The sequence below is a fragment of the Fulmarus glacialis genome, unplaced genomic scaffold, assembly GCF_000690835.1.
Source record: "Fulmarus glacialis isolate BGI_N327 unplaced genomic scaffold, ASM69083v1 scaffold2070, whole genome shotgun sequence".
Classification (NCBI taxonomy): Eukaryota; Metazoa; Chordata; class Aves; order Procellariiformes; family Procellariidae; genus Fulmarus; species Fulmarus glacialis.
In genome coordinates this window covers 22,351-49,488 of record NW_009185611.1, presented here as the reverse complement: position 1 = coordinate 49,488, position 27,138 = coordinate 22,351, and the positions used below count along the sequence as shown (strand labels likewise).

General features: G+C 39.1%; 1 protein-coding gene across 1 annotated transcript in view; it reads left to right on the top strand.

Annotated features, from left to right (window-relative positions):
- Positions 1-480: 480 nt before the first annotated feature.
- The window catches only part of VWA3B (von Willebrand factor A domain containing 3B), a gene marked incomplete at its 3' end in the record, with an annotated part of 47,146 nt that continues 20,488 nt past the window's right edge, over positions 481-27,138 (top strand). Inside the window, 12 exon segments of the mRNA XM_009582407.1 lie at positions 481-655; positions 1,102-1,323; positions 3,156-3,250; positions 5,600-5,850; positions 7,935-8,094; positions 10,333-10,502; positions 12,397-12,521; positions 19,141-19,257; positions 22,212-22,408; positions 23,047-23,201; positions 25,042-25,180; positions 26,600-26,731. Coding sequence (XP_009580702.1) covers positions 481-655; positions 1,102-1,323; positions 3,156-3,250; positions 5,600-5,850; positions 7,935-8,094; positions 10,333-10,502; positions 12,397-12,521; positions 19,141-19,257; positions 22,212-22,408; positions 23,047-23,201; positions 25,042-25,180; positions 26,600-26,731 — 1,938 coding nt within the window.

The window sequence follows — 27,138 nt, the reverse complement described above, 5'->3', positions numbered from 1 at the left end:
CGTTAACTTCTTCCTCTCGGACTATGTATTCCATACTAGACTGAAGGTTATTTTTTAGTCATTAAAGATAGAAGTACCCTTCTTTGTGTTTTGGACCGGTTTGATCCACACAGTACATTTACAGGCAGCTTATAGTATATGGGCAATGGGGGACTGGGATAGTCCAGATAATGTTGATGCTGGGGAAAATGGACAGAAATATCAAAAGTCCACAGAAAATAAACTTAGATACAGCAAGGATATTTAATCAACTAGAGCCCAGCTTAGCTCATGCAGAGTATTTTGGGAATGAACAGGAAATACCAAAGTCCTCCTAGAACCTCTGTGCTGAGGAACAGAGGCATAACTGTAGTCATTGCTTCCATTTCTGCCTCAACCACTCTAGGCTCTGGGCTGTTTCTGCTGCCAGTTTCAAATGGAGCTAGCCCAGCCAACTATACACCAGTGCTGAAATACATTAGTTGTTCTGTAGAACTTAAAATGAAACTGGACCTTCATGTCCATGATTTCCTGTGCGTGCACACGATCCATCACAGCCTGGAGCAGATACTGCCAGAACCATCATTTACACTTGAGATAAACGAACTGAGGAGAGGGGGTTTCACCAGCCTTGCAATAAAGTCAGGATCTGCTGTTGGTACTGCTATTGCTTATGGTAGGAGTTCAACATACAATTGTTAAGAAATCCTTGTTTATTGCATAATGCTTCTAATGTGTATGTAGTGATGGTCTGACAATCCTTGTATGCCTATTACGAGTTCTGATTCCCAAGGTTTAGGACAGATGTCTTAGGAGCTGGAAGAATTAGCATTTGACAAACTGGACTTAGCTTACAGGGCTTGAATTTCAGCATACAAGAGACATTTTCTTTAATAAATGGAAGGTAAATGTATATGGATGAATAAAAAGACATAACAGCAAGTAGATGTGTAGACTGAGCAGCTTTCCAGATTAAGAACATTGTTCGGTATAACAAAAGAAAACAAGAGGCGAGATATATTTGTACAGAGTACCACAGAATACAGGCAAAGAAAGGAGACAATTCAAGTGAATTGTTTGGTTAAAGTATAAATGTTGTGTTTCCCTCATTTCTCTTTACAGCAGATGCCTTTGATTCAAAGCACAGACAAGATCCCAAAGATTCCCACGAGGCCCACAAGAAGAAGTCAAAAGAGAAGGAAAGGAGACTGGCAGTCAGTCAGTGGGACATGGATGTACAACCCCTCATTTCATCTTCTAAATGGCTTCAACTTCATGGGCTCAAAAGAAACAAATTGTCCCTATCCCAGATTTTGTCACAGATTGGATTCCAGCACAGGAAAGGTATAAGACAAATCAATAATAGAATAATTAAAAAAACCCCGACTTTGAATAGTCATAGCTCATTTTGCACCCCAGTGTACACAGAGGAGATTTTCATGTTGTCTCTTATCTTATGATAATGGCAGAAAGTGAAGCTGTATCCACAGTTGCTGACACTGCCAGTTCAGAGAACTGAGGAACTCCATCTCCTTTTGATGTGAGAAGGACTTAGGATGTGAGAAGGGCTTTCCTTACTCAACAGTACTGTTGCTTTACCCAAGGCTCCAGTTCAAATCCTCTCCAATTCAGCTGTAGATAACACACCATAAGATCTCTGTCCATTTTTAGATGGCGAATATAATGTATGCTGTGCCATAATCCGTGATCATCAGGGCTAGCCAACCTACTTGGGAATAGTATATTATTTCCAGGGATCCGGCTTTACGGAAGCAGTTAAATTTGATTAGAATTGAGGCTGCTTTTCGTGTCAAGTCAGGCTATACAAAAATGTTCCTTTGCAGTTATCTGACAGCTGGAGGGGAAAAGTTTGCTAATAATTATTAATTACTGTCATAATAGTGCTCTGCAGAGCATGGTAAGATACTCTTTTCTTTGAAGAGCTTGCCGCCCGACAATTGTAATGTATTGCAATTGTTCTAGGTTGCATAATTTAAGATTTTGGCTGGCTTGTGTCCGGGGGGCATTCAAAGATCAACAGTGCGGATCCTGAAATTCTGTGTGCTGTAGATGAAGAAGAAGCTGTTAAGCAGGGTTAATGTTGTTACAGTGTAATTTTAGGAGCAGAACGTACTAGCTTAGCAGGGCAGCATGCTATACAGAATAGCTGCTTTGTGACGTTAAAGATTCCCACCCCTAATATTTTCCTATCAGTGGAGATCCTGTAGAAGATTTCTAGCTACTGAAAGAGCAGAGTGCAACCGTTTCCTTAGTTGCACCCACTTCTGCACCCATTTAGTTGTGTAAGAGAACAGCATTATCTGTACTAGATTTTGTATTTTGTTTGATGGACAAATATTTGCAAGTCCTGTCGTGAGGTAAATGGATAATACGGAAGTTTAGTTGCCTAAACCTTTCATTTATTAAAGTCCCATGTAGCTTTTTGGCCTATAAATAATTAAATGTGGGGTTTTCCCCCACTTCTGACTAAACTGGCAGAAAGCAGCAAGAGCAGGGCTGCTCCATGGGGGGGAAATGAGCCAGGAGCCAAAGGGGACTGCAGCTCAGGCAGTGCCCTTATTGACCAAGATGCAGTTCTGCAGCATCTAAGCACCGCAGGCAGAGCAGGGTGCTGCTAACTGTGTCCACAGACAGTCCCAGACAGGGTGAGGTGATGAACCATGTCTAGGGTCCAGTCAGGGAGTGCAGCCAGGAGCAGCAGGAGATGGAGCCAGAAACAAGACTGGAGACGAGGCCACAACATAGGTCTAAGAGCCACATCCAGGAGACAGAACTGGAGACAAGGCTGTAATATACATGTCAGAGGTCTATGCAGTAGAGAGGTCTGCTAGCAGAACTTGACACAGGTAGACCTACAACACAGCTGAAGCAAAGACTGGGTGCCCAGGCCTGAGCGCCCTGTGAGTGGAAACCCCAGGTGAGGCTGATTAGGGCAATCAAGGCCTGTTGGTGCCCTCAGGGCCCCAACATAGACATAGCCAGAAAAATTGTAAAACAAAAACATAATTAGAATTTCTCTCAAGTTTCTTAACGTCAAGAGTTCAATACAGATGCCTGTGGCTCACACATGGATGGTATGCACATCAACCTGAAAAATATCTGTTTGAAGTAATCCTTATGATTAGCAACTTGATCTTTTGTAACCTTTACTGTAGATTATGTGACCACCTTGAGGAAACCTGTGGCTTCTCGGTATGCAGATGGTCTGTTTCTTCAATACAAGAGAGCACAAGATGGCAGCGTGTATAATGTAAGTGTGACTGACTTCTGGTAAGTTCTCTGTGAGCTTAGACGTTATTATCACTGTAGCAGAATGATGTGACTAAAATGTCTCCCTATGGCATGAAATAATTATATTCTTTGTGAGAACTTTGTCTTTTGATCATTTTTTTTCTGTTTTGTCAAATGGTTAGTGATAACAATCAGTGGTAGAGAAGCTAGATATCTTTTTTTCCTTGCAAAGTCTTACGCTCTTGCCTTGGTGCAGCATTGCAGTAAATCTTTCCAGACAAGACTGCAGTTTCTAAGCAACATTTACCCTGTCTTGAAAGAGGGAACACTTAAAAAGAAGATGCTCAGCTGAGTTAAAAAAAATAAAATCGTAGTCAATAAAACAAATGGGCATGCTGAAATAAGAAGACATAATGTGCTGTCATTGCTGATGCAAAGCGCTGCTTTGCTTAGTGCCAGCGGGTCACAAAAGGCTCAGCCTACTCTATAGAGACAGCTAGCTGGATCTCTGCCCAGGCTCATGTTCTAAGGAATGTCTTAGCAACAGCTGCTGGCGGCCCTATTGTTGAGAGGATGGATTCTGATTGAAAAGATACACATGTGAGCGAGGAGGGGAGAGAGTTAATTCATAAAGGATTTTACAAAAGCAAATGGCATGTCATTTTTTCTGATAACTAGAGTCACTTCTGAGGCACAAGGCTTAAATATGGGAGAAGAACCATTTCAGGGAGCCTTTTCCCCTCTTTTTTTTCCCATTAATTCCATATGAAATATCTACATAATGTCTTAGGACATGCTGGGAGCAGTAGGAAAGACATTTCTGGTAGCATTAAGGTCTGGTGAGATCTCATTTAGGATATTGTGTACAATATTGTGTACAGTTGCCACAGGTTGAGAAGAAGCAATTCAAACCAGAACAGGTACTGGGAAGAGCTAGTAGGGTGAACTGCAATGGAGTGCTGATCTTATAAGAGGGCTTGGTTGATGTTGACGTATGTAGGACTGAAGAAGACTGACAAAGGGTAGCATTATTGCCCTTGAATGCCTACAGAAAGGCAAATTACAGGGGTAGGGAGAAGCTATAGTTTTCTATGCTAAAAGGCATGCTAGTCCAAGAATAAATGGGTGTGAACTGCCATGCATAAATTTAGGCTGGACAGTCAGAAGTTTTCCAGCCCTCAGAGAAATGGGAATCTGGACTGGCCACTACAAGTGAAGGGGTGATGCAAGAAAACTGCTTTGAGATGGAGTTTGATCAGTATAGTGCAATAAACTTCTTTGTGTGAGCCTGGGTGTCATGGGAGGAAACTGAATTTTCTAAGTGCTCCTTCCCAGGCCTACATTCCTGTGGCAGACAGCCTGAGACTCTGTATCTGGGAGGCACATTACAGGGCCCTAGCTGACATTAAAGAACAGAGAAAAATACAAATGAGAGGAAGAAGTGTGCAGACTGACACACAAAATATCTCCTCCCTGAGAAATGTTCCTGTTTAAAAATATTTGTATATCTCCAAGGTTTTATACTTAGTCCTGGGAAGGTAGTTGGAGGTAGAAGGTAGCTGGTAAATTAGCTTACATGGGTCAGAGGTATTGGGGGAATGTCTTTACTGGAACCTGCGGTGAATTTTTAAATGCACAAATCATTTTGCGCGGTGAACGTGTATACATATATTCATACGGAGGGTCTGATGTTTTTCATTTTAATACTGAATCTGGGTTTTTCTTATTTTACTGTCATGGTATGGCAAGTTTTAGTTGTTGATTGCAGTTGCTTGAACTAAATTTGCCTAAGCACCTACACACAAATAGTTAAGCTGTAATACTGGGCATTGTTAGTGAAATAATAGTACAAACAGGAAAGATTTTACATTTTCCTTTCAAATGCTAAAGACAAAGTGGAGATTGAAGTGCCCCAGAACCAAACCTTACTCTCCCTTGTATGGCTGTACAAAATTTTAAGAGCCAGTCAAAATTCTAGTCTAAGAAGGTACAAAGTTTCTGTGTCCTCGTTTGTTCACCCATCTGCTCTGCAGCCCTTTCTATACCATAGCCTGTGTTCAGCTCATTCTAATTGCTCCAGTCTTGAGACAGACAAGTCAGACAACCCACTGGCACTGTCCCATGCTTGCATAAAAAGATTATGAAAAGCAATTAGGACAAAATGCAGTGTCTTTTCTATTACAGCTTAGATGCATTTGTGAAGTATTTGCTCTTGAAATAGTGGAAGAAAAATGGGTTGTTTTCACTGCTACCTTGGCTGGCATATCTGGCACTTGCAAACCAGCTATTGCAGCTGTGCTAAGCTTGAGGCTGCGTTTGTATTATTTGTTTTGATGTTCAATTTCTTTCTCTCCTTATTTAAATAAAGCTGACAGCTAAAAAAGAACTGATTCTTCATTTTGTGGATTGTCTAATGGGAGCTATTGAGCTATATAAGCAGCGAATGGAATGGTTAACCAGTGAGAGCCGGCAGATATTTGGAGTGATTCAAGAACGGTGCATTGTCATTGTTTTGGATTTTGGCACTGCGGCTCCAACTGAATTTGATCTATGTCGGGATGCACTTTCTATGGTACTTGTGGAACAGGTGACCCAAATTGCCAAATTCAACCTCATTCGGTAAGCAGAAAGAATCATAGAATCATAGAATGGTTTGGGTTCAAAGGGACCGTTAAAGGCCATCTAGTCCAACCCCTCTGCAATAAGCAGGGACATCTTCAACTAGATCAGGTTGCTCAGAGCCCCATCCAGCCTGACCTTGAATGTTTCTAGGGATGGGGCATCTCTCCGGGCAACCTCTTCCAGTGTTTCACCACCCTCATCGTAAAGAATTTCTTCCTTATATCTAGTCTGGGTCTACCCTGCTTTAGTTTAAAACCATTCCCCCTTGTCCTGTCACAACAGGCCCTGCTAAAAAGTCTGTCCCCATCTTTCTTATAAGCCCCCTTTAAGTATTGAAAGGCCACAATAAGGTCTCCCTGGAGCCTTCTCTTCTCCAGGCTAAACAAAGAAGTCCATGTCTGCCCATTGATGGAGAATAAAAAGGAATCTCATATCATATAGACATGTGTTTGGATAATATGCTTTCTGTAGTGGAAATTGTCCTGATTCATATCATGGTAGTATCTATAGATTTTCCACCAAGTTTCACTCACAGTCATGCTGAGCTTGCTACTTCCATTTAACAGAAGGCCATTGTTACCCTGAAGAACAGATAAAGACTAACAGAACCCAAATACTGATATATGCCTTCTACAAATGTAGCACAGAAAAACAGAAAGATAAGGGGGACTTTACAATAGCAGTCATGCTCTTCAGGCATCTAAGTATTACAGAGTGAAACAGTGAGGTCCCATCTGACTGCCTAGGCATTCTTGTGTCTTTAGACATTACAGGTTTCTGCCTTACAGCTAATGTATACTGCCCCAAGTGCCATAGGCACAGGCATAGTAATTTGTATTTCTATAGATTTCCATGGTCACAGAAATGCGTAGCAGAACTAGGAAACAATACTAGATTTCCATAACAAAAGACAAGTGCTTGTTCCCTAACATGAGTAAATGAATTTGGGTTTAGTTACAAATAGAAGAATAGAAGCAGCTATTCAAATTTATGTATCTCTGCACAAATTCTCATATATGCATAAAGGTTTGAATGTGTAAGCTTGGGTTTGGATAGATGAATTTTGTCGCTATGAAAAAAACGATGCACAAATTAGGTCATATAATTTTGAGATTGGTTCCACAATGATAACTTGCAACTACACGGTGATTCTTAAAGTTGTTTTACCCAAGTTTTGTCCTGCAGATTTGATTCTGGTGCCCTATCTTAATTCTCTAGCTTGTGATACAACTGAGATTTGAAAAGTACAAGATAACGTCCATAGCTTCTGAGAAGCACATAAAGGATTTTCTTTAAAAATGATCTGCAAAGCCAAGTCAAAATTGAGGAACAATAATTGTGTTCATTGATTTGTTTGTTTGCACAGGAGGGAGACAATGGACAATATAGCATATAAATTATTACTTCAAAAGAATCTTGGAAAACATACTTGTCTTTTAGATTTGCAGGAAACTCTTCGAAATAGTGCTTGATGGAATGTCACTGATACTGGAACCAGTTATTTTTTTATTTGCTTTCTGTCTTTTTATGTACAAATGCACAGGCATACATGTTCATATACTTTGTACTTCTGTACTGCCATTAGACTAAGACCTTTGATCAATTAAAATACCAAAAAGCTTAGCATCACAAATTTTATTTTGATGGGTATATAAAGATCAGCCCCACTACAAAAAAAGCATGTCAGTTAAAATGGTCTGACAAAAAGGTCATGCAGCAAGTTGTGGAAAGAGACCTGTGGAAGCCAGAGTTTCTCTTCATACACATATTTTAAAAACCTGATTATGTTTTTGTGTTAAGGGGAGATATGAATTAGGAACTGTTTTTAAAGTACTTTAGCTCTCTTGACCCTACTTTGGAAACTGTTGTCTCAAAAAAAATTCTTATAAAAATCACAGTATTTTTGTAAGGGTTTTATTTTTCCTCTACTTCTTTTATTGCAAGTTTAGATTTAGTATCTGTGGTTTATTGTAATTATTACTTAAGAATATAAAAGAATAGTAACAACAGCAGAGCTCCACTCTTTTGCTCTGCAGGCATTATTCTTACTACTTCTGATTTATAGTTAATGTATTTTTCAGGGCTGCTCAGGATCTTATGAAGTGGCAACAGAAATCTACTCCTGTGTCTGAGCATACTGTAAAGTCTGCTGTTACGTGGCTCTGGAAGCTGGACCATATGACAGCTGCCAGCCATACCAGCTCTGCTGAAGCCCTGCTGGAAGCCATGAGTGATGAGGCGGTAAGCTCATACATCTTTTCAGAAGCCTCAAGTAAATCCAAGAATATTCAGTGGCAGACTAGCTACTGTGATTTTGCCCTGATGAATATTGCAAAGATAAATATTCATGACGGCATTTGGAAAGTTTTTTTTTCCCCAAGTGCAGCTACGTACTATGTTTACTGATGGCCTGTTTATGTAAATGTACTGTTTTTTGAACGCAGAAACTTGTTTATTTTCTTTTCTGGGGTACACAGAATAAATAACATATTCAGTCATTAAGGGGAAGAGAAGACATCTTCCCTTCCACTTTCTTTGCCATATATGTTTTTCGGGACTTCAAGTTTATGAGAAAATTGCTAGTATCAACATTATCAAAGACAGGGAAACCATTTTTATTTTTATTATGTATTCAAAGTGCTCATGAAAAATTATATTTAAAATCCAAAATAGTAAGTACAGAGATTGATTTAAGCATTAACTCATGGTAGGGATATGCAAATCCTTTTTCATCAGCCAGGTTATAGCTAGAGTTTCTTCCAAGACAAAGCGTGCACAGGTATTGCTGCAATTAAATTCTGTCTGTTTCTAAAAGTACCATATTACTTTATTCATTATAGTAGAGTCATAAGACGTAAAACATATATGCCATCATTTGAGCTAGTCACTTAAAACTTGCATTGTTAAAGAGATATTTTATGAAATTTGCTTACAATGAATATTGTTTCAGTTCCCTAGCACCCAAATTTAATGGAAAATTGGGCCTACTGTGTGTGGACTAGAATCATTGGTTTTCACTGCCATTAAGATCCATCCCTGTGCACAGATCCAATCCTAACTCCTTTATAAATCTCATTCTGAGACATTGTTTGAAGGAGAAGGTAAATTTGTCTTGAGTTTCCTTCTGGTTCCCTGTGCTGGTGAATTCTCATCCAGATGAACCTTGATGTTTGGAAACTGATATTGAAAATGAACTGGGTGAGGAACAAAATGTGCAACAGTGAGATTTTTTATGACTGCTTTTTTAAATGCCTCCATCATAAATTTTATTAACGTTTTCAATTTGCAGTATATTACTGATTTCCTGTATATGGTTTCAGTATTGTCTGGATGAAAAAAAAGGCTTGTTGGATCTGTTGTGTCTGTATACGAATAAGCAGAAATTAAAATCCATTCAACAGTGAGATATCTAGTATTTTTTTCTGGATATTGGTGGGCTAATGGGTAATCTAGGGGAGTCAGTTGTGGCAGATGCTCAACATAAAACAAACTTCAATTACGCCTAAATACAGTCGTTATCATTCATAACTGACAGTTCACTTGAGTGCAAGCTTCACTGTACTGCAGGCTGAGGGAGACCCCATTCAGTCCTAGGCAAAAGCTGCATACTCACTGAATAGTGGTAAATGACTCATTCCTCAGAACTGGCTTCATCAACAGAGGTTGCTCCAAAACAATAGCTCTTTTTTTCCCTAGACTTGGCTCTTTCTGTCATTCCTTTAGCTGAGCTTTTCCTCCCATGTGTGGTGACTCCCTAGATTTCCTTTCCTCATGACCTGTCAGTCTCAAGCTCAAGATCACTCTGCTGTAAGGTTGCAATCCTTTGAGCTCTACCTGCCACAGATGCATCTGCAGTGTTTAACCTGCGATTCTGTACAGGTGCCACTCCACAACGTGTGGGTTACTCATCCAAAATACACCTCCCCACCAAGGTAAAGACTATGAGGAACTGTTCATGTTGTTCTCTTTCCTGTTCTTGTATGAAGTTTGTTTGCTTGTTTAGATGGCTGCATAGATTATAGTTTTCAAAATATGAAGGACTAAATGGAAAGATTTTAACCTTTCCCCACTAATCTGTAAGGAACATTTCCTTTGTGGTATGATATTGCTGGGTTTGTAGTTAAGTAGAGTGAATTGTCTGTGGTTAGCAATTTTGCTTATTTTCTTCTGAGGAGTTGGTTCTGCATCAGCTATGCCCAAGAAATGTCAGCATTTTAAAAGTTGCAGAGGCAGGCAGTAAATCCTTTGGAGGAAGTGTGAAAATTGATAATCCTTATTGAATATCAAGTTTATGAATTATTGGCAGTCTTAGGAGGGAGGGGGAGAAGATGTGAATCTGAAGGAACACAGGGAAAAGTGGTTGTACAATATGCATGCAATCCCCCAGGTCAGGAGCCTCTTCAGCAAAAGGAATAGGAACAAGGCGTTGTCCAAGGACTGGGTCTTCCAATTCCCATTTTTTTTTCTGTTTAATGACAGGTTGAAGCTGTTTATTACTTTGCTGTGGGTGATGTTCCAGTGGACACAAAGCAGCTACTCCTTGAGAAGGTTTCTGATGGGCCCTGTCCAGTCAACACTGTATCTTTCAATGCTAGGGAAGATGAAACTATTATTTTTCTGAAAGAGTTGAGCTGCTTGGCTTCTGGCAGGTATGACGAAGAAGAAGCACAGTAATGATTTCAGTATGCTAGGAATGGTATTTGAAGATATCTGAATATAATCCATTTTACTCATGAGGAGAATGAGTCAAAGCAGTTTAGTAAGTGATCTGGGGAAACTGGGGAAATCGTCTAAGAGACATGACTAAAATGCAGGGCCTACTCAAACAGACCAGCTTCTCTCCACATACGCGCTTACTGGCTTGCAGAAAGGCCATTCCTTTTTTATATCCTAAATCGTCTGTTATCTGCTCCTCTTTTGAAGTCTGAAAAATTGTTCAAGGGAAAGGGCCACAACATAAACTGAAACAAGTTTTTATTGTATTGCTTTGTATTCTGGTAATATCCACAGGCACCAGCAAAGAATCTAGAGTTTTGTTAGATCAAGTGCCATACAGACATGTACTGAAAAGGTAATGCCTGTCCTAAATGGGCAGTTCCTGAAACAACAGAAAATTGATGTGGTGTTATCCACCAGGCCTGGTTGTGTGGAAATGCAATTCTGTACCATGCTCTCTAGCATCTATTTGGTATGGTTGGTGGAAACATACATATATTCCACATGGCTTGTTGGCTACTTTATCCTGGGAATCAGCCGTGTGGTGACAATCAGCCTTCGGTAGAAAGGGGTAATAAAACTTTAATCTTGATTCTGATATCAAAATAAGGAAAACAAACAAACAAACACAAAACCCCTCAATACCAAACTCATGCTGAACAGCAGGAGGGCAGTAGGAGTCAGTAGGTGTTTGTCTGCTTAACAGAAGTCACTGTACAGTTACAGAGCTGTGAAATGGCTGCTAGCTCCTTCTGTTTCACTGTTGTTTGTGCAAGAGTGGGAAGTCCTCCAACAGTAGAAATCTCCCAAATGACAGCAGAGCAATTGGTAAGATGGCAGCTGCTTAGCTCTTTTATAGCCATCTGTGTTTAGAAGTAGCTTTTAAGAGATGGAGCATCTGCCAAAAAACGAGACTGTGGGAAAGTGTTATGTTTGCTCTGGTCTGATGTGCGTCTAAAATGGTTGTGGTCATTTAGAACCATGGTACCTCCATGATACCAGGTACATTGCCAGTCACCATCCTTCATTTTCTTTTGGCAGTGTTTTTACGTCCTTTATAAAAGGAAAGTGAATGTTTCTTGTATGGTAGAGAGAAGCAAGAAGGGTTGTGGCAGGGAGCTAAGAGGAATTGTTTTGTTTGATATGATTCTCACTATCTTCTTTTTACATGAGTCTGGCTTTGGTGTAGAGACTTATTGGGCCAATTAATATCTTGCTGGTCAGTATTTGCCCAATAACTGTCTGTAAGTTTAAGTCAGCTTTCCCATAGGAATGGCCAAGTTCATGGGCTTTTCATGGCTTGAGCCTGTTGCTAGTGTAGTTCTGTTTTAGGAATGCATCTTTTTCCTGCTCTGAGAGCTTTTCTGTTTTGACAGTGAGGGTAAATGAAGTCTGCTTGACTTCCTGATTTGTATGTTGATAATGAAATAAATATTCCTGTTGGGCTTTCATCTGGGAGAATAATCTGATAAAAAGGTGTTAGTGTCATCTAAGAGATCTCAAATGACATGCTTGCTCAGCATGTTAAAAGATTAATTAAAAATAGATTTCCAGGAGATTGAAAAGGAAGGTGCCTCAGAGTAAAAGATACCAAAATGAAAGGATGTTCTTCATGAGAAGACTTCAGAATGTACATAAATGTATACAAAAGGTTTGGTAATATTCATAGTGTTGTTGTAGTTGAAGGTTTAGATATCTTGAATAGATGAGCAAATAATTCCGAAGTTGTACACCACTATAATCTTGCATGTGTGACGTACATCTCATTAAAATTAGGAAAGTATTTATGTAGTTTACATACTGGTGAAAACTCATTTTGTATTACAGATTCCATGCTTTTGCTGAGAAGAATGACTACAGAGATGCTACTGGACCTGCACTAAAATGTGAAGAGGATGGAAAAGGTCTAATTGCCCTGAATTCCAGAAAAGTGAAAGGGCGAATGCCACTAGGTAGGCAATATAAAAAACAAGATGATACTGGTTTTCTCAGTGAGATTTCAGAATAGAAATGTAATATAGGAAGTTGCTAAGTGTAAAATCAAAAGAAGCCTTCTGTAGGCATGAGTGGGGTGAGGACAGGACTGGTCAAATGGAAATTCTGTGGGTGCGAAGGAGAGGGAGAGGAAAAGAGAGAAGTGAAGAGAGTAGAGGATGTATGTGTGAGAATGAAAGAGAAGTGAAAAAAGGGGGAACAACAACATTTATTTAGGCAGATGAAGAATAGTACTGGTGTGCTTATGCCAGTGACCTTGTGGAAATGTACAGAGAAATGGCAGAAAGGAAGAGGAATAGTGTGGAAGACCATCTGATACAACAGCCACATCAATACAGGGCAAGTTCATATGTAATATAAGGGGATTAAATCCACATGAGGTTGACTTTCTTCTCTCAAGATCTGAATTTGTCATAAAGACAGGCAACAAGCACAGTAAAATAACCGTAGAGAAGAAGATGCAAAGGGGGGGTGGAAATTGGTGAAAAAAAAAATAGGAGGAAACAAATAACAGAAAGAAACAGTTTTACTGGGGGGTGGAGCTGGACAGAAAGCTCTCAGTGTGTTTCTTATTAGTCACAGTGCTACTTCCTCTGGGTAAGTCAGCCTTACTGTTCAGTGGGACTGGACTGGGGTTTCAGCCAGGTTGGGAGGAGACCAGCTTGTGGTGTGAAGTGAGGCTGTGTATGTCAAGTCTGATATCTTTATCAGTAGGACGAAATTAAAAAATTTCTTTTAAATATCAGGAGGCATAAGACCTCTTTATTCTAGTGGCTCACATCCCCATTACGCTGGGGGCATTAGTGTTGCCCCAAAGGTAGAATGGTGTTATCCTCCTCTTACTGCTAGGGAATGTATGGCATAAGGTGGATTTAGTGACTCACCTAAAGTCGTTTGTTAGTCTTGGACTAACTGGCCCATATTTCCTGCATTGTAGTCTAGTTCCTTGTGTCCTAACCTATCGTTCACTAGGACCGTTGTTATAACAGTACAAGAGAACCATAGTGGGGGTCCAGAAATAAGAGAGTGAGCTGTCACCTGTCTTTTTGCTTTGTGAAGGGACACTCAAGCCTCACCCATGCGGGGTTTAGAAACCAACAGCAGAGTATGCTTCAAAACCCTATCTCTCATTTTGTACTAATTCAGAGCAGTATAATGATCGCCTTCAGTCTGCTACAAGGTCCTTGCTGGACCCCATTTGGGGGTGTGCGTGGGGGTAGCTGGCTTCCTCTTCCCCCAGGCAGTCAGCCTGTTTCAATAGATGGGCCTAGAGCTCCTGTATGACTGAAATTACTTCCTCACCACTGTTTCTAAAGCTGAAAGCTGAATAGCTTTAATCACTCAAAAGGGCAGTAATCCCCTTGAAGTTCATTGTCTGTTGTGTCTTATTGCTATTATGGAGTACAATTTACACATTAAAAAGGAACACAATTAGCTTTCTGCATTTACTGGGTATTATAAGCACAGTCGTGACATCACTGGCAGCCAATCGGAGCGTTTCAGTTGTATGCAGAATCTAAAGTTCTTTCAGAAAAGAAAACACATTGGAGACATTATTCTGGTCTGTGTCTGATGTCTCTTGTTTCAGAGACTCCTTCAAGGGTGTAGAAGGCAATAAGAAAGTGTCGATTACTCACTAATGGGCTCTGAAACTGGTTCTTGGATGTGTGGCATAAACTATACAAGGAAATAAATAGAGAATGAACCAGAGATTTAATCTTCCAAATGTGGTGTTTCTTGAAAATAAGGGGAGGCACAGGCATATTTTGATTAGGTTTCTTTTTGCACCACAAACGCAACAGCTGGAAACTGAAACTCATCATTATGTTTTATGGACTGGAAAAGCTATTTTAAGGACATCTGATAGTTTTCTGGGTATCCACTGAATAACAGCATTTTGCAAATACAGGATATCATCATGTTCTCTCTTTTTCATCTGCTTAACCAAAACAAGTCGGAAGTGAACTATTTAAAACTTCAGATAAGAGCTCTATTCTCCCCTGTTTTGCATCTTGAGCAGTCATTTAGAAAGCAAGCGTGAGAAACTGCCGAATTTGAATTTTTTTTAAATACTCATTTTGAGTGAGTGCTTGAGATCAAAACAGGTGTAAGCCAGTAAAAAATTAAGGTCCTTATGTTGGCAGACTCAGATTTACTTAAAGCAGAGAAATGCTTTTACATAAAACCTAATTTCACCAATGCGGTGGTATTTCCTCATCCAACACTGATTTTCCTGTTATTACTTCTGCCTACATTCTTTGTGTAGCTTTTTCATCTGCAAAAAGCTGCAGAATTAAGCAATCCTGTTACGTAGTTAAAATTATAAGAGGAAGGGAGGTGAAGTTTAAGTTGGAACTTGAAGACATAGAGGGCAAGAGATGGTGGAAGCTTGCCAAAAAGGGGCACAGTTGTGTCATCTGCTTGGAGTGACAGGGAGATAAGTGCTAAATAGCTCTTGAAAAGCAATGGCATTTTGAATTAGATCCTGAAATTAATAGTGGGTCCTCGCTGGCTAAAATAGTAACAACAGTAAATCTCTGCGCAGTGTTTTTCTGTGTGGTGGAATAGATGAGCTGGTATGTGTAACGAAAATGTAAATGGACTGAAATCAGGATTTGACTGATGTGACAAATCCAAAGAAGGATGTGTCTGACCTCCTTGTGAACAGTGTAAGGCTGTATTCTTAGGTGTGCTTGATTTTCCACATTTACCTGATGGTCACAGGGAAAATTTCAGATTGCTGTGTGTAAAATGGGAAGCATAAGAGTGCCAGCGTCCTCTATGACATTGAAGTCAATGAACTCTGCACTGTTTATGTACACAAACATGGGAGAGACCGAACCCTCCCTTTGGAGAGCCGGGATAATGGCTTAAGAATAGCTACTTTGCCTACACACTGTAGCAATGATCATTGCCTCTGCTTTTTCCTTGCATGTGCTTTGTCTAGTCTTAGCAGCCTAACCTTGGCCTGGCAAATCTCTTTGCTAATGTGTAGAGAGTGATGCAGATAGCTGCTCTATGATACCACATGGAATACAAAGTTCATTTGCTTTGTCCATTTGCCCAGTGGGAAAGGGGCAGGATCGGGCTGTAGTGAGTTCCAGTGCTGCTTGACCTGGCAGGTACGCAGGTAAAGCTGCGTACTCCCCTCCTGTTCTCCTTTGTACCTCCATTCATTCCCCTCTAAGTGGGGATTTTTAAAATCAACGCTTGAGGGAATATTGCTATGTTCTGCTGCCACGTAGAGGCTGAGGAAGGGACCAGCAGTGAAAAAATGAATATCTTGCCTTGCAGGCAAATGAAGTTTAAAATAGATCTTATTTCATTATATTTGGATTTTCTTGCTTCCACGGTCCAAGTCAAATAATCAGAGAAGTAAGAAATGCTTCTGTTTTCCATGAGTTGCTTTTGCATTGGTATTTGCTTGGTGTTTCAAAGATATTGTAGATTTTGCAGGCTGCTTTTTTTTGTATGGTCTTTTTTTCTCAGCAGGTTTTGTATCTTGAGTATGAAATCAAATGGGTTACAGTGACTTGTCAAACTGGATGAGTTTGTCTGCTGGGAGATAGGTGTGGAAAAGCTTCTTCTTTTAAGATTGCCTGACAGTGCTAAATAACTGGGAAATGGAAATGAGGGCGGTTATGAGTTTCCGTGTACATGTGCAAGTGTGTTTGTTTTTCGCTTAGACCTACCATCTTGCTTCTTAATTCGCTGGTGTCAGCAAAATGCTTCTGCCCCTCGCCACAGGCTCTCCCCGCACCCTTCCCCATCCTCTTCCTCTTTTTCAGGGCCTCCTTCCTCCAGAGCAGAAATGCCGTTGAACCATTGAACCGAGAGCAGGGCACGTCTGAAACGTTACCCAGCGTCAGGTGCTCTGCAGGGTCTCAATGGCCATGGCGAGAGCCGAAGCCAACTGACTGTGCTTGGTGCAAGCCAGGGACAGGCAGCGGTACATTAAGGCCGATTCCCTTGTGCGTGTCTGGTGGCCGCCCTCTTGCCGTTGCTGTGTGACAGTTTTTGAATTGGAACCAGGGGGTCCCCAGGGGTCTGGCCGTTAAACCGCCAGGTAGGGCGGCTGGGGGATATGCTTCATGGCGGGGAGGACAGGGAGGGCCCTTTCCCTCTGGGGATAAAGCGATTTTTTTAAGACAAGGTCTTTCCTGGGACACGGACGCCTGAAGGCATGCAAGAGCCCGTGGGCCTGGAGCAGTTGGGTGACTTTCAGCTGCTTTTTGGTTGGTGGCCCCCAAAAATGGCACAGTTGAGGTGTGAGCGCAGGGAATTTAAACCGAAGAGAGGTTTGTGCTTTCTTGGTCATTTTTCACTGATGCATTATGAGGGATGGGCCACAGGTTGAGAATCACACCTGGAAGATACTATGCATTGTATGTGTATGTATATTTTGAATTTGGGGGCTCAGTTTTGAAAGGCACAGATTTTCCTTCCCACTCCTCCTTAGCTGGAGAGGAAAAGAGGCCGAGGTGGAGGTGGAGGTGAGCCTCCTGTGTAGAGAGAGAAAGTTGCTTCGGTTGTCACTGCTTGCAACCTGCTCTCCCAGTTGAATCCAGGAAAAACTGTTGCCAGATTAAAAGGTTTTCTAAGCAACTTGACCCTCACAATGTGCAGTTGTTGATGCCTGCATTTGTCCTCTATAATAAGTGTCATCAAACATACTTGCTTTGAAAGTGCACACAGTTTTACTTTGCTGTGCTGCAGCATAAATGAATACCTTCTTGTGTAATATCAATTCAATACACATATCTTACTGGGGACAGTAACAATAATCCTGTAAATCTGATGAGTCCATAGCATCAATTTAAGGGGAAATGAAGCAACACCAATGATATCATCAGTATTGTTTTAAAGGTGGTTGAAATGTGCATACTTCTTTCAATATTTTCAAACATAACATTTAAAACATTCATAAAATTAAATCTGGATCCCAGTATCTGGAGGATATCCAGATTTAGTTGGAGACAGCTCCACTGGAATTGCATTCTCAACAGTCTTAAACTTAGAAATATGTGCATGTGTGGTGTGAATGCATGTGTTTTGTGGTTTTAATTGTGACAGCAGGTGTGTGTGTGTATATTCAATGGCTGACTACTCATCAGAAAATCTCTAGCTCCCTGCTTGCTGGAATTTTGTCAATGCTCAGATTTTGTATATTTTGCATTTCTGGGGAGGGATTGTTTATAAAAGAAAAGTTGACTTCTTTCTGAAGTATTTGAACAGAATACTTTTCTTGAACTTAAAAGGTAATGGTAACAGACTGAGGTTTTTTCTCCCTTTTGTGTTTTATGTTGTGGAATGATCTGCTTTACTAAAGCTTTTTGTGATTTAGGAAATGTTGATCTTTGTCCTAATGGCTGAAACAGATGTTTTTGAAATGCAGGAAGGTCCCAGGAGATGGCAGTGTACAATAACACATTTCAAAATATTTCTTGGAAACTAAAACCATTTCACAATTAAAGTTGTTATTTTGTAAAATGTTCATATTATTATTTCAGGGAAGTTTATCAAAGAACAAAATGATCAGGTTTGTTTGTTTACTGATAGCCTACTTTAGTAGACAAGTTTGCATGTCTTATCTTTTATACAGTGAGCCACCACTGTATATTAACTGAACCACTAGATGGTAAGATACAGTTTGCCTTGTTCAGCATCTTTATGTGCAATTCAGTAATAGGTTGTAATCTGCAATAGGTTGTAGTTTGCATTTGTGGCTGATAACTCATGATTCAGTTTCTTTTATATTTTTGCTGTAACACTACACACAGTTTTTCTGTATTGTCCTATATTGCAATTTAAACTCTGAGACTCACATGGTTTAACACATTTTTTAGTAGTGTTCATAGTGCTTAGGCATACATGGTGCCTCAATTTTAATAATTTTACAGTACTAAATGAATACATATTTTTATTTTTTTAATCAAGGCAAACTTATGTATTGAGATTAAGAAAACCTTGTATCAACTCCAGCTTTGGATTTTTCCAATTTTTTGAGAATGTAGCCTGATAGTAAAACATTTTTTTTTTTTAAGCATTTATTTATGACTGTTGAGAATTGTTAGGATGAAAATAAACTTATCTTAGCAAAATTTCATCAAATACTCTTCAGGAAAAGAAGATTTAATTTTAAATAAAGGTATTTATGTACTGTAAGGGAATTGAAAGAGTTGAAAATACCTTCTCTTTAAAGTTTCAAAGTTGGGTCTAATATTTGAAGCCAGCTTTTGCAATGAAGTCCAGGGGACAACAGGTGAATTTCTTTGTGGAGTTTCCTTATTATTATCTGAGAGCGTTAAAAAGATTTGCTTCCGTTGTGGGAACAATCTGTGGCCAACTCCGGACGTTATTTCCACCAGGCTAAGCACCTCTCATGTCCTGGTGCCAGCTTTGAGCCCTTTTTTGAAGTCTGTCAAAGAACAGGACTTGTCACTGCAATGGGACCTCAAGAAAACAAGGTTATATGGCAACATCTAGATGAACCCAATGACTTTGTGGTTATTGAGGAGTTATAAAAAGCAGAAATTATCTCAAAATGTCAAGTTCTTTTTATGATTTCTTTTGCAGTAGCTGGTGTCCGTGAAGATGTCTTTTTGATCTGGAAGGAGTTGGAGGAAGCCAGGAATACAGTGAGACAAGTTCAGAAAATTTTATCAGAATCTGACCAGCCTGCTTCTCAAGATGGTATCATTTATGTTTCTTTCAACAGAGTTACCATTGTGTTCATGATCAATATTTTATTTGTGAACAGTTTTGATTACATGTCAATTTGGGGATGATTTTCTCAGAAATGTCTATATACAGGTAGCACCTATACTTGGCATCTAACTTAGGGTTACTTAAAACTTTCCATTACAACTCTCTGTTTTCTACTGCTTAAACTTGCTGAACGTGAAGAGCTCAGGCTGAAACACACCATTTTTAGTTCACCAGTAACTAGGTTTAGAAATTGCTTAGATTTCAAGATATTGAAATTTATTTTTTGTGGTCTCTCCCTCTGTGCCTGCGCCAGTAAATCTTTAACTTTATTCTACACAGTGCTGGGGAAGTACCTCATCTCTCTGTCATCACGGTCTTCTTAGGATAGCTTCCAACCTGGTAGCTAGTTCATTGCCCTAAAAGGGAAGAAGTGTGGGTTTGAATTCTCTTACGCAAAGGTAGAGGACTGAAACTGATTCTGGATGAGTGCTCTGACAACTCTGGTGTTAAGAAACACAGAGAAACACCCACATTTGTTCATTAAACTAACAGTTCCCACCATTATGTTTGGCCTAGAACATGATCCATTTGTTGTTTTGTGCATATTGATTGGATTGAGCCCTCTTGAAGGCAGAAGCATAGCTGGTTTCTGAATCTCTGGAAGGCTTAAACAGAGGATGGTGAGAAGCTATTCAGCCCTGCTAAGGTGGAGGTGCTTTGGGCATGCTCTGGAGCAGAATGATCACACTGACAAGACTTAAATACTGAAAACTTAGGAATCTGTAGAGTCTAGGCAGCTTCAGTGTTGGACTGCAACTCAGGGGGTGGATTTTCAGGATCATAGCTGTGGTTGTCAGTGCCTATATTCTGCATTAGTCCCTGGTTTTAAAATACTTACATGGTGTCTGGTGATATTTTTTGCATAAGTTGATACAAGATTCAGGTTGAGTTAGCACAAGTCATTCATCAGTGAATTTGTGTAGCTCCAGTATTGGTTTTGCAGTGCAATTGCTTTTGCTTTGGCTAGATGGAGGCTGGGGCCAGATGCCCTTTTCCCGATCACCTGCTGAGGAACACTTTGTACAGGCAGTTGGTCAGTCACCTGAACTCTCAGCGGTGTGTTGTAGCGTGATGGTGAATATCTGAAGCTGGGAACTTTCTCTGCCTGCACTGGGTTTGAACATATGTCAATAACATAACTCTGCAGGACTTAAGCTTGAGTTTATTCTTCTGTGAAGGCGTAATACAGTTTTTATACTGATAATAGCATCTTCTGAATTAGCAGGACTTCCCATATGAAGTTAAATGGCTATACCGTAATGCATATGAACAAAAAGACCACAATAAAGCTGCAAGGGCAGCCCTAATTTCAGTGTTTATTTATATGCTCCTGACTACGCAGCTTTAATATTCTTTTAGTGTTTGTTTTCATACATAATCACTTCATAAATAAATTAAAAGAGATGAAATTACAGTGTGATTTATTTTGTCAGTTCTTCAGCATTATTTGACTGTTGTCCATTGATCCAAGTAACTGCAGCCTTTCTGTTTGCCTGCATTTCTTCCTGGTTTTGCTTTTCTGATCTCTTTAAAATGCTCTGCTGCAAAATGTAGTTTGTTCTGAAGATTGCAATGTTCTTCAGGAGAAGAAACAGAGAAAAAGAGACAAATTTTCTGCTGACTCTCCAGATAATGCCCTAGTTACCTGACCTGAGACATGATTTTTTACATAAAACATGTGGAAGAAAGAAAACAAACAGTTTTCTTTTTAAAATTATGTGAGTTCATTTGTGACGCTTGCCACACTGGCTATTCTAAGGACCACAAGCAATCAGAAAGCAAATGTTTCCACATGAACAGGCTCTGACCCTGCACCTGCCCTGATGCTGGCTGATCTCTGTGTGTGTTGAGGCAGTAGATGTCCCCATTGGTTTGTTTACAGGCTCAGGATCTCAATACTGTTGTCACTGTAGCTGCATCTAAACAGAGTAGACATTTATACCACCTAGGTCCACTGAAATTAAAGTGTGACAAAAAAAATTCACCCTGCTATGAGACCCACTGGTGGGTCATTTAGTTTAGGTGTGCTTTATTGAGCTAGTGATGAGTGAGTGTAGAGCCCTGTATCCTATTACTAGTATCCAGAGATGTGCGGTGCCCAACCTTAAGATGGTCCTTAGAAAATTTCTAAGACAATATGGCATAAAAGGGTAAACATGAGAAGAGTCATATCAGATCAGACAAAAAATATCCTGTTTCTTTCAGTATCAATTCAAAATGCTAAAAGGAGGGTGTAGAACTAGAGAAAATGTCAAGATGGGACACAAGTGATTTGTAACTTGGGATACATGGTGCAACATTCAGCCTATAAAAAGGCAATATTGCAGAGAAACACAGTAAAATTTCTTCCAAAGATATTGTAGTTTGCCTTTTATTTTAAATGGCCTTCTCTGAAAAAGACCCATGGCAATGTTAGCCGATGTTCTCAACTGTATTTTCAATTATATCTTTTGTTGTTTCATTTTCTCAAATGCAGAGAACTTCTCCTTGAAGTTAGACATCTTATACAGGAATTGTCTGGCATTTTGTAATTCAAACAGTATGAAGGTTAAGTCAGCCTTCGTACCTTAAATAATATTTCCTTTATATGTTGATCCTGTAGCTATTTATCTTCTTTGCTCTCTGTCTTCTGATGAGTTTGTTCCATTTACAAAAGAATTTGTTGCAAAGATATGCCCAATGAGAAAAAAAAAAACCCCACAATCAAAGTAGAGAATATTAAAAATCAGTCAGAAATATCCTCTCATTCCAAAGGTGTCAGTGAAGCAGAACACATTTGAAAATTTTGACCGCAGCATCATAGCCTGTTTTTGAAAATACCTTATCCAACTTTATCAATGTTATACAGGAGGTTTTGTTTGTTTTATTTTCTTTATTAGCAACAAAAGCTGATCATCCATTACAAAAGCATACATCTGACAAATATTTGTCTTCTGAGAAGTGGTTGCAGAAGTATGGCTTGAAAGCTCAGAAGCTCACACTGTACGATGCACTTGCTGATTGTACTTTTCGCCATGCAGATGGGATTGTTGACATAAAAACTAAACCAGAGGATGAATCTTCACAAACTGATGCTGTGAGTATTGTTAATTTTCCCTCATGTCCTGTGAGTTGATTGATTTTTCCTTTAAAACTTGAAAACTTGACTGATAGCAGAATTTATGATAAAGTGTATGGTCCGTTGTTATCTAGTTTTTGTTAAATCCAGCTTAGTAGTGGAAAGGGACAAAGATGGTCATAAATAAGATTGTTTCAAAGGGGTATTTGAAAATGACTGTTTCAAGGACTTCTTCCTGGTCCACATATAATCTGCAAGGTAGAATTAGGGATGGCTTAAGCAATGCCTTGTTTTTCTGTGTATTTATGTGGGGTAGGGCAAAGATTGCTTGTCATCTTTATTTTTCCTTAGAAGAAGTATTGGTCTCAGCTGCTCCAGTGTTTGCAGGTCCTTAAACAAATTTGGATTCATTTGTCTTCTATTTGTTTTTCTCAAGCTCTACCATTACACTGTTTGATAACTTGCTAGCTACAAGAATAAAAACAGTTTCTACTGACTTTTGCTAGGAGCAAATTCTGTGACCACCCTATCCCATGTCTATTTCTGCACCTGTTCATGTGCAACAAGTATGTACCTTTGAAGTTTGTTCGCCAAATACTAAAGGCACTGCAAAATAATGTGTTTTGGAACATGAAACGTGTTTTTCTTGGCTGTAGGAGACAAAGAGGAAGGTAATTCATGCAAAATATTGTGAGAAGTTTGTACATACCTTCTGGAAAGATGGATCTGTAGTTCATGTATATGTTAGTACAGAAAAGTATAAGCAGTATGAAGAGAAAATGAGGACGGCTCTTAGACAAGTGGAAGGAAGGTTAGTGTTCTGTCACGTAAAATCAGTTTGTATTATTTTACAGTGGTGTTGAAATGTTTGACATTTACTGTCATAATAAGCTGAAGTGGTTGGTAAACTGCCAGCAACAGTACTAAGCCAGAAATCCATTTTAGATCAGAATCTTGTGTGTAGGATTTATTAGTACCCATATAAGAAAACCGATGAACAGTTTTATCTTTTGTTCTCCTTCTGGAACATAAATGTGAAAGTCAGTCTGCACATTATTGAAATACTGCTGAAAGTGCCAAAAAGCATCGGGACATAAGGTGGCAGAGAACTTCTGGAATCATCAATAAAACCTGGTAAACATTCATCCTGTGTACCAAGGATCTCTTGTGATATCTCTAACACCAAGTAGCACAGCTTGGCTTGTGCCCATACTGATAATGGTTATCTGCCCTTTTTGCAACTTTGTGTTGAAGACAAGTTTGAACAGTCTAGATTGGAGTCAGGGCATGAGCTATTAAGTAATGCGTATGATTAGAAGTTCAGTGCTCAAGCTAGCTCCCTAGTTTACTTTTCTGCAGCCGTATAGATACACTCTTAGATTTTGTAGGGCATCTGCAAAAAAACAGGCAATCTGATGGTCTGATTCATCTGTCCTAAAGATGCCCTAAAGTCAATTGGCTTTTATATCTGCATTAGGAGAAGAAAGAAGCTTTCAAAATGGATATTGTAGAACCGAGAGAAAAAATAAATTTGGCTTTCTGTTTTGTATATTAGGACAATGAGATGTCTCACTGAAAAAAGCAGGATATGAACTTTCATTTTATTGCTGCTTCTCTACCAAAAGTATAACAGCCTGATTACATTTAGCAAGGTCAAACAGAGTTTTGTTATTCCTTTTACTTTATCTTCATCTTGCTGTATTTAGGATAACATTAACATACTGTGAAAGGAAAATTTGAGCTAAAGGGTTTTGGTGAGTATATATTTTCGAAATCCAAGATTATGGGTTTGCCGTTTTGAATGGTTCATCTCATTGATAAAAAGTCTTGGTAAACTCATAAAACACTTTTGGGGAAATAACTAATGGCAAAATAGCTCTCAGTAGCAAATGTAATAGGATCCTTTAAGTTTCCATGATATCATTTTTTTAAACCTCTGTGGAGATGAGTAATATTTTTCCCAGGGCCGTTATATTCCGTCTGTTAAATGTCTCTGTTTCAGGGTAGACAAGTAGTTTATGACTCTCAAGGGAAATCAGAATTGGACCTGCTGCAGCCATTACTGAGGAAATGTTCTTGTACACAGCAGTATGTATGCACGTATTTAACTGGCAGGCATGCTTAAATTCTGTTTAAAATGTAAAACTAAGTCTGTATTTAAGGCTCAAGGTCAGCAAAGCATGGAAGCATCTGTGTTATATTAAGACTCTTCAAAGTGCTCAAGTTCTTTGCAGAATAGATTCTCAAGTGGTTTCCTGAAAAGGGAGGCATAATAGCATATGCTTAAATGATTTCCTGAGTTCAGGCTGGAGAACAGTTACAGGGGCAATAATTACAGTTACTTCCACAGGGGATTTCCCAGGTCAAACTACCTGATAATTGACTTTATAAAGATGCTGTATTGCTTTGTCTGTTTTGTCTGTCTCCTACTGAAATTAGGAAATAAAAATGCCTTGTGTTGTTATGTAGTGACAGAGGATTGGTTCATCAAGGCCAATATACCGCTTCTGACAGTGACTAGTAACAGGTGCTTAGGGAAGGAGACTAATAAGTATAGCAGTGATAAAAAGATCCTTCCTGTTAGATTCTGATACACAAAGCTCCAAAGATCTTACAGACCAGGATTTTTTTTTTTTTTTTTACTCCCCCAGGATTAAGTGGCTTCAACAAGGAAGCAGAGGGCTCTTTGGGAATGTGTTTGAAGATTGTGTCTATATTCTTATTGACACATCCCAGTCTATGAAGGACAAGCTGCCACTGGTGAAGGAGAAAATATTTCAGCTCATACAGGTATGATAAAGTGATGATTCTGAAGACTGAGGAGCATTTTAGAGTAGGCTGATCTTTTCTGCATGGTTGTTACTCTAATTTTTTTTTTAACAATTTAAAAAAAATAGCAGCTTTATAAGAACATTTTGATTTTTCCTGGTGTGCTCATTTTTCAGTTAAAAATTTATTTTTTTTCCTTATTTGTACAAATATTTGAAAAAAATCTGGAGAAAATGTTAAAAATTAAAAAGGCTTAAGTAGTTCTTCTTTCCCTCAAGCCACCTCCCTCCTAAAAAAAAGAAAAGAAAAAAAAGAGAAAACAAAAAAACCTATTCAATGAAGCACCTTTTGGCATTTTCATTTTTATTTTTAAGCAGTGTCATCCAATTCTACTGGCATGTTGTGATTTGTAATGTGTGTTCTAGATTCACTTTCATACTTTTACAATAGAGGGTGTAGAATGTTTTGAACGTCCTGCATCTTACAGTGACTCAGAACTTTGCAAAGGGACTTGCAAAGTGCAGAAGTACCTCAAAAGCAATGAGTACTGGGAGACACACCTAAGATAGGATTTGTCTCACCTAGTTTTAGAAATCTACAATGATGTCACCTAAGCTTACATTAATATTTGAGAGAAACAGGCACTATTAAAACATGATTCCTCTTAACTTTTTTAGACCTGAGAGGAGTAACTGACAAATAAAAATTCTATCAGTCTGGCATAAATAGCAATCATTAGTAGGGCTAGAAAATTTAAAACTACAACAGAAAGGTTTTTGAGCTAAGTGCGTAAGTAATAGGACATAATATGATGTGGTACTCTAGACAGATCAGCACTAGAAAATGATTAGATACTGTGCCAGAAGGTTTCACAGGCAGCTGAACAGAAATGGTGATGAAAGGGAGGCAAAGATTCCAGGCTCTGAAAGTTTGTACTAGCTTGCACAAATCTTTCACTCTTTGTAACTTCTATCCAAAAGCAACTTCAGCAAATTCTTAACTTGATTCTCTCTTGCTTAGTTCCCCTTGCCAGTGCTCTACATTTGATTCTTATTCTCCTCCTCTAAATGATGTCTTTCTTTGATTCTGATTTCAATGTCCTTTGGTAAGCAGTCTTAATCTCTTCCTTATACCACTGTTCATACACAGTTTCGTCTCTCTCTTTCTTGCCCTCCTAGACATTTGCTGTTCAAGTAGTTTGAGACATATGAGTAAGTGGAGACTTACATTGGGAAGTTCAAGTAATCTTAATAATTGAAGGCAATAATTTTCTCTGTCTCTGTATGTCTCTCTGTATACCATAACTGAATATTATCATAATTTATTGTAACCATATAATCAACTATACATTAATTAAAACAATTCCTATTAGTCAGTATGTCAGGATACAAGTATTCGTTCTTTTAACACTGAGTAAAATATAGATGCTGTCTTTTGCAGGAACAATTGAGACACAAAAAGAGATTTAACTTTGTGAAATTCAGTGCCCAAGCAGTGGCATGGCAAGACAAACTTGCTGAAGTTAATGAGGAAAATTTGCAAGATGCTTGGCTTTGGATAAAAGGGCTTGAGGTAACATGGAAACTAATTATCAGAAAGCATGTTTGTACAAAGTTGTATTTGTGTCTTCTCTTTCTGTATAGCTGGGGTATTTTTGGATTGACTAAGTATTTGACTTGAGTAAGCTGAAAATATAGATGATGTATAGACTTTAGTAGATCTGAGTACAACGTATTATCCATGTCAGATATAATAATCTTTTAACAGTGGACCTATTTATAAGACCATATTAATTCAACTCGCAGTCTGCTATGTTTAGTAACCACAATGCAAACATTGGCCAATTTGTTTTCTGTAGGAACCATGACAATGCTCAGACCCTGTGTCTAAATTTGTCACTCTTGCTGCAGGGATGCTGCATGGATGAGGGCTCTTGCTGGCAGACTTACAGCTCAGAGGTGATACAGGAAACTGGTGCC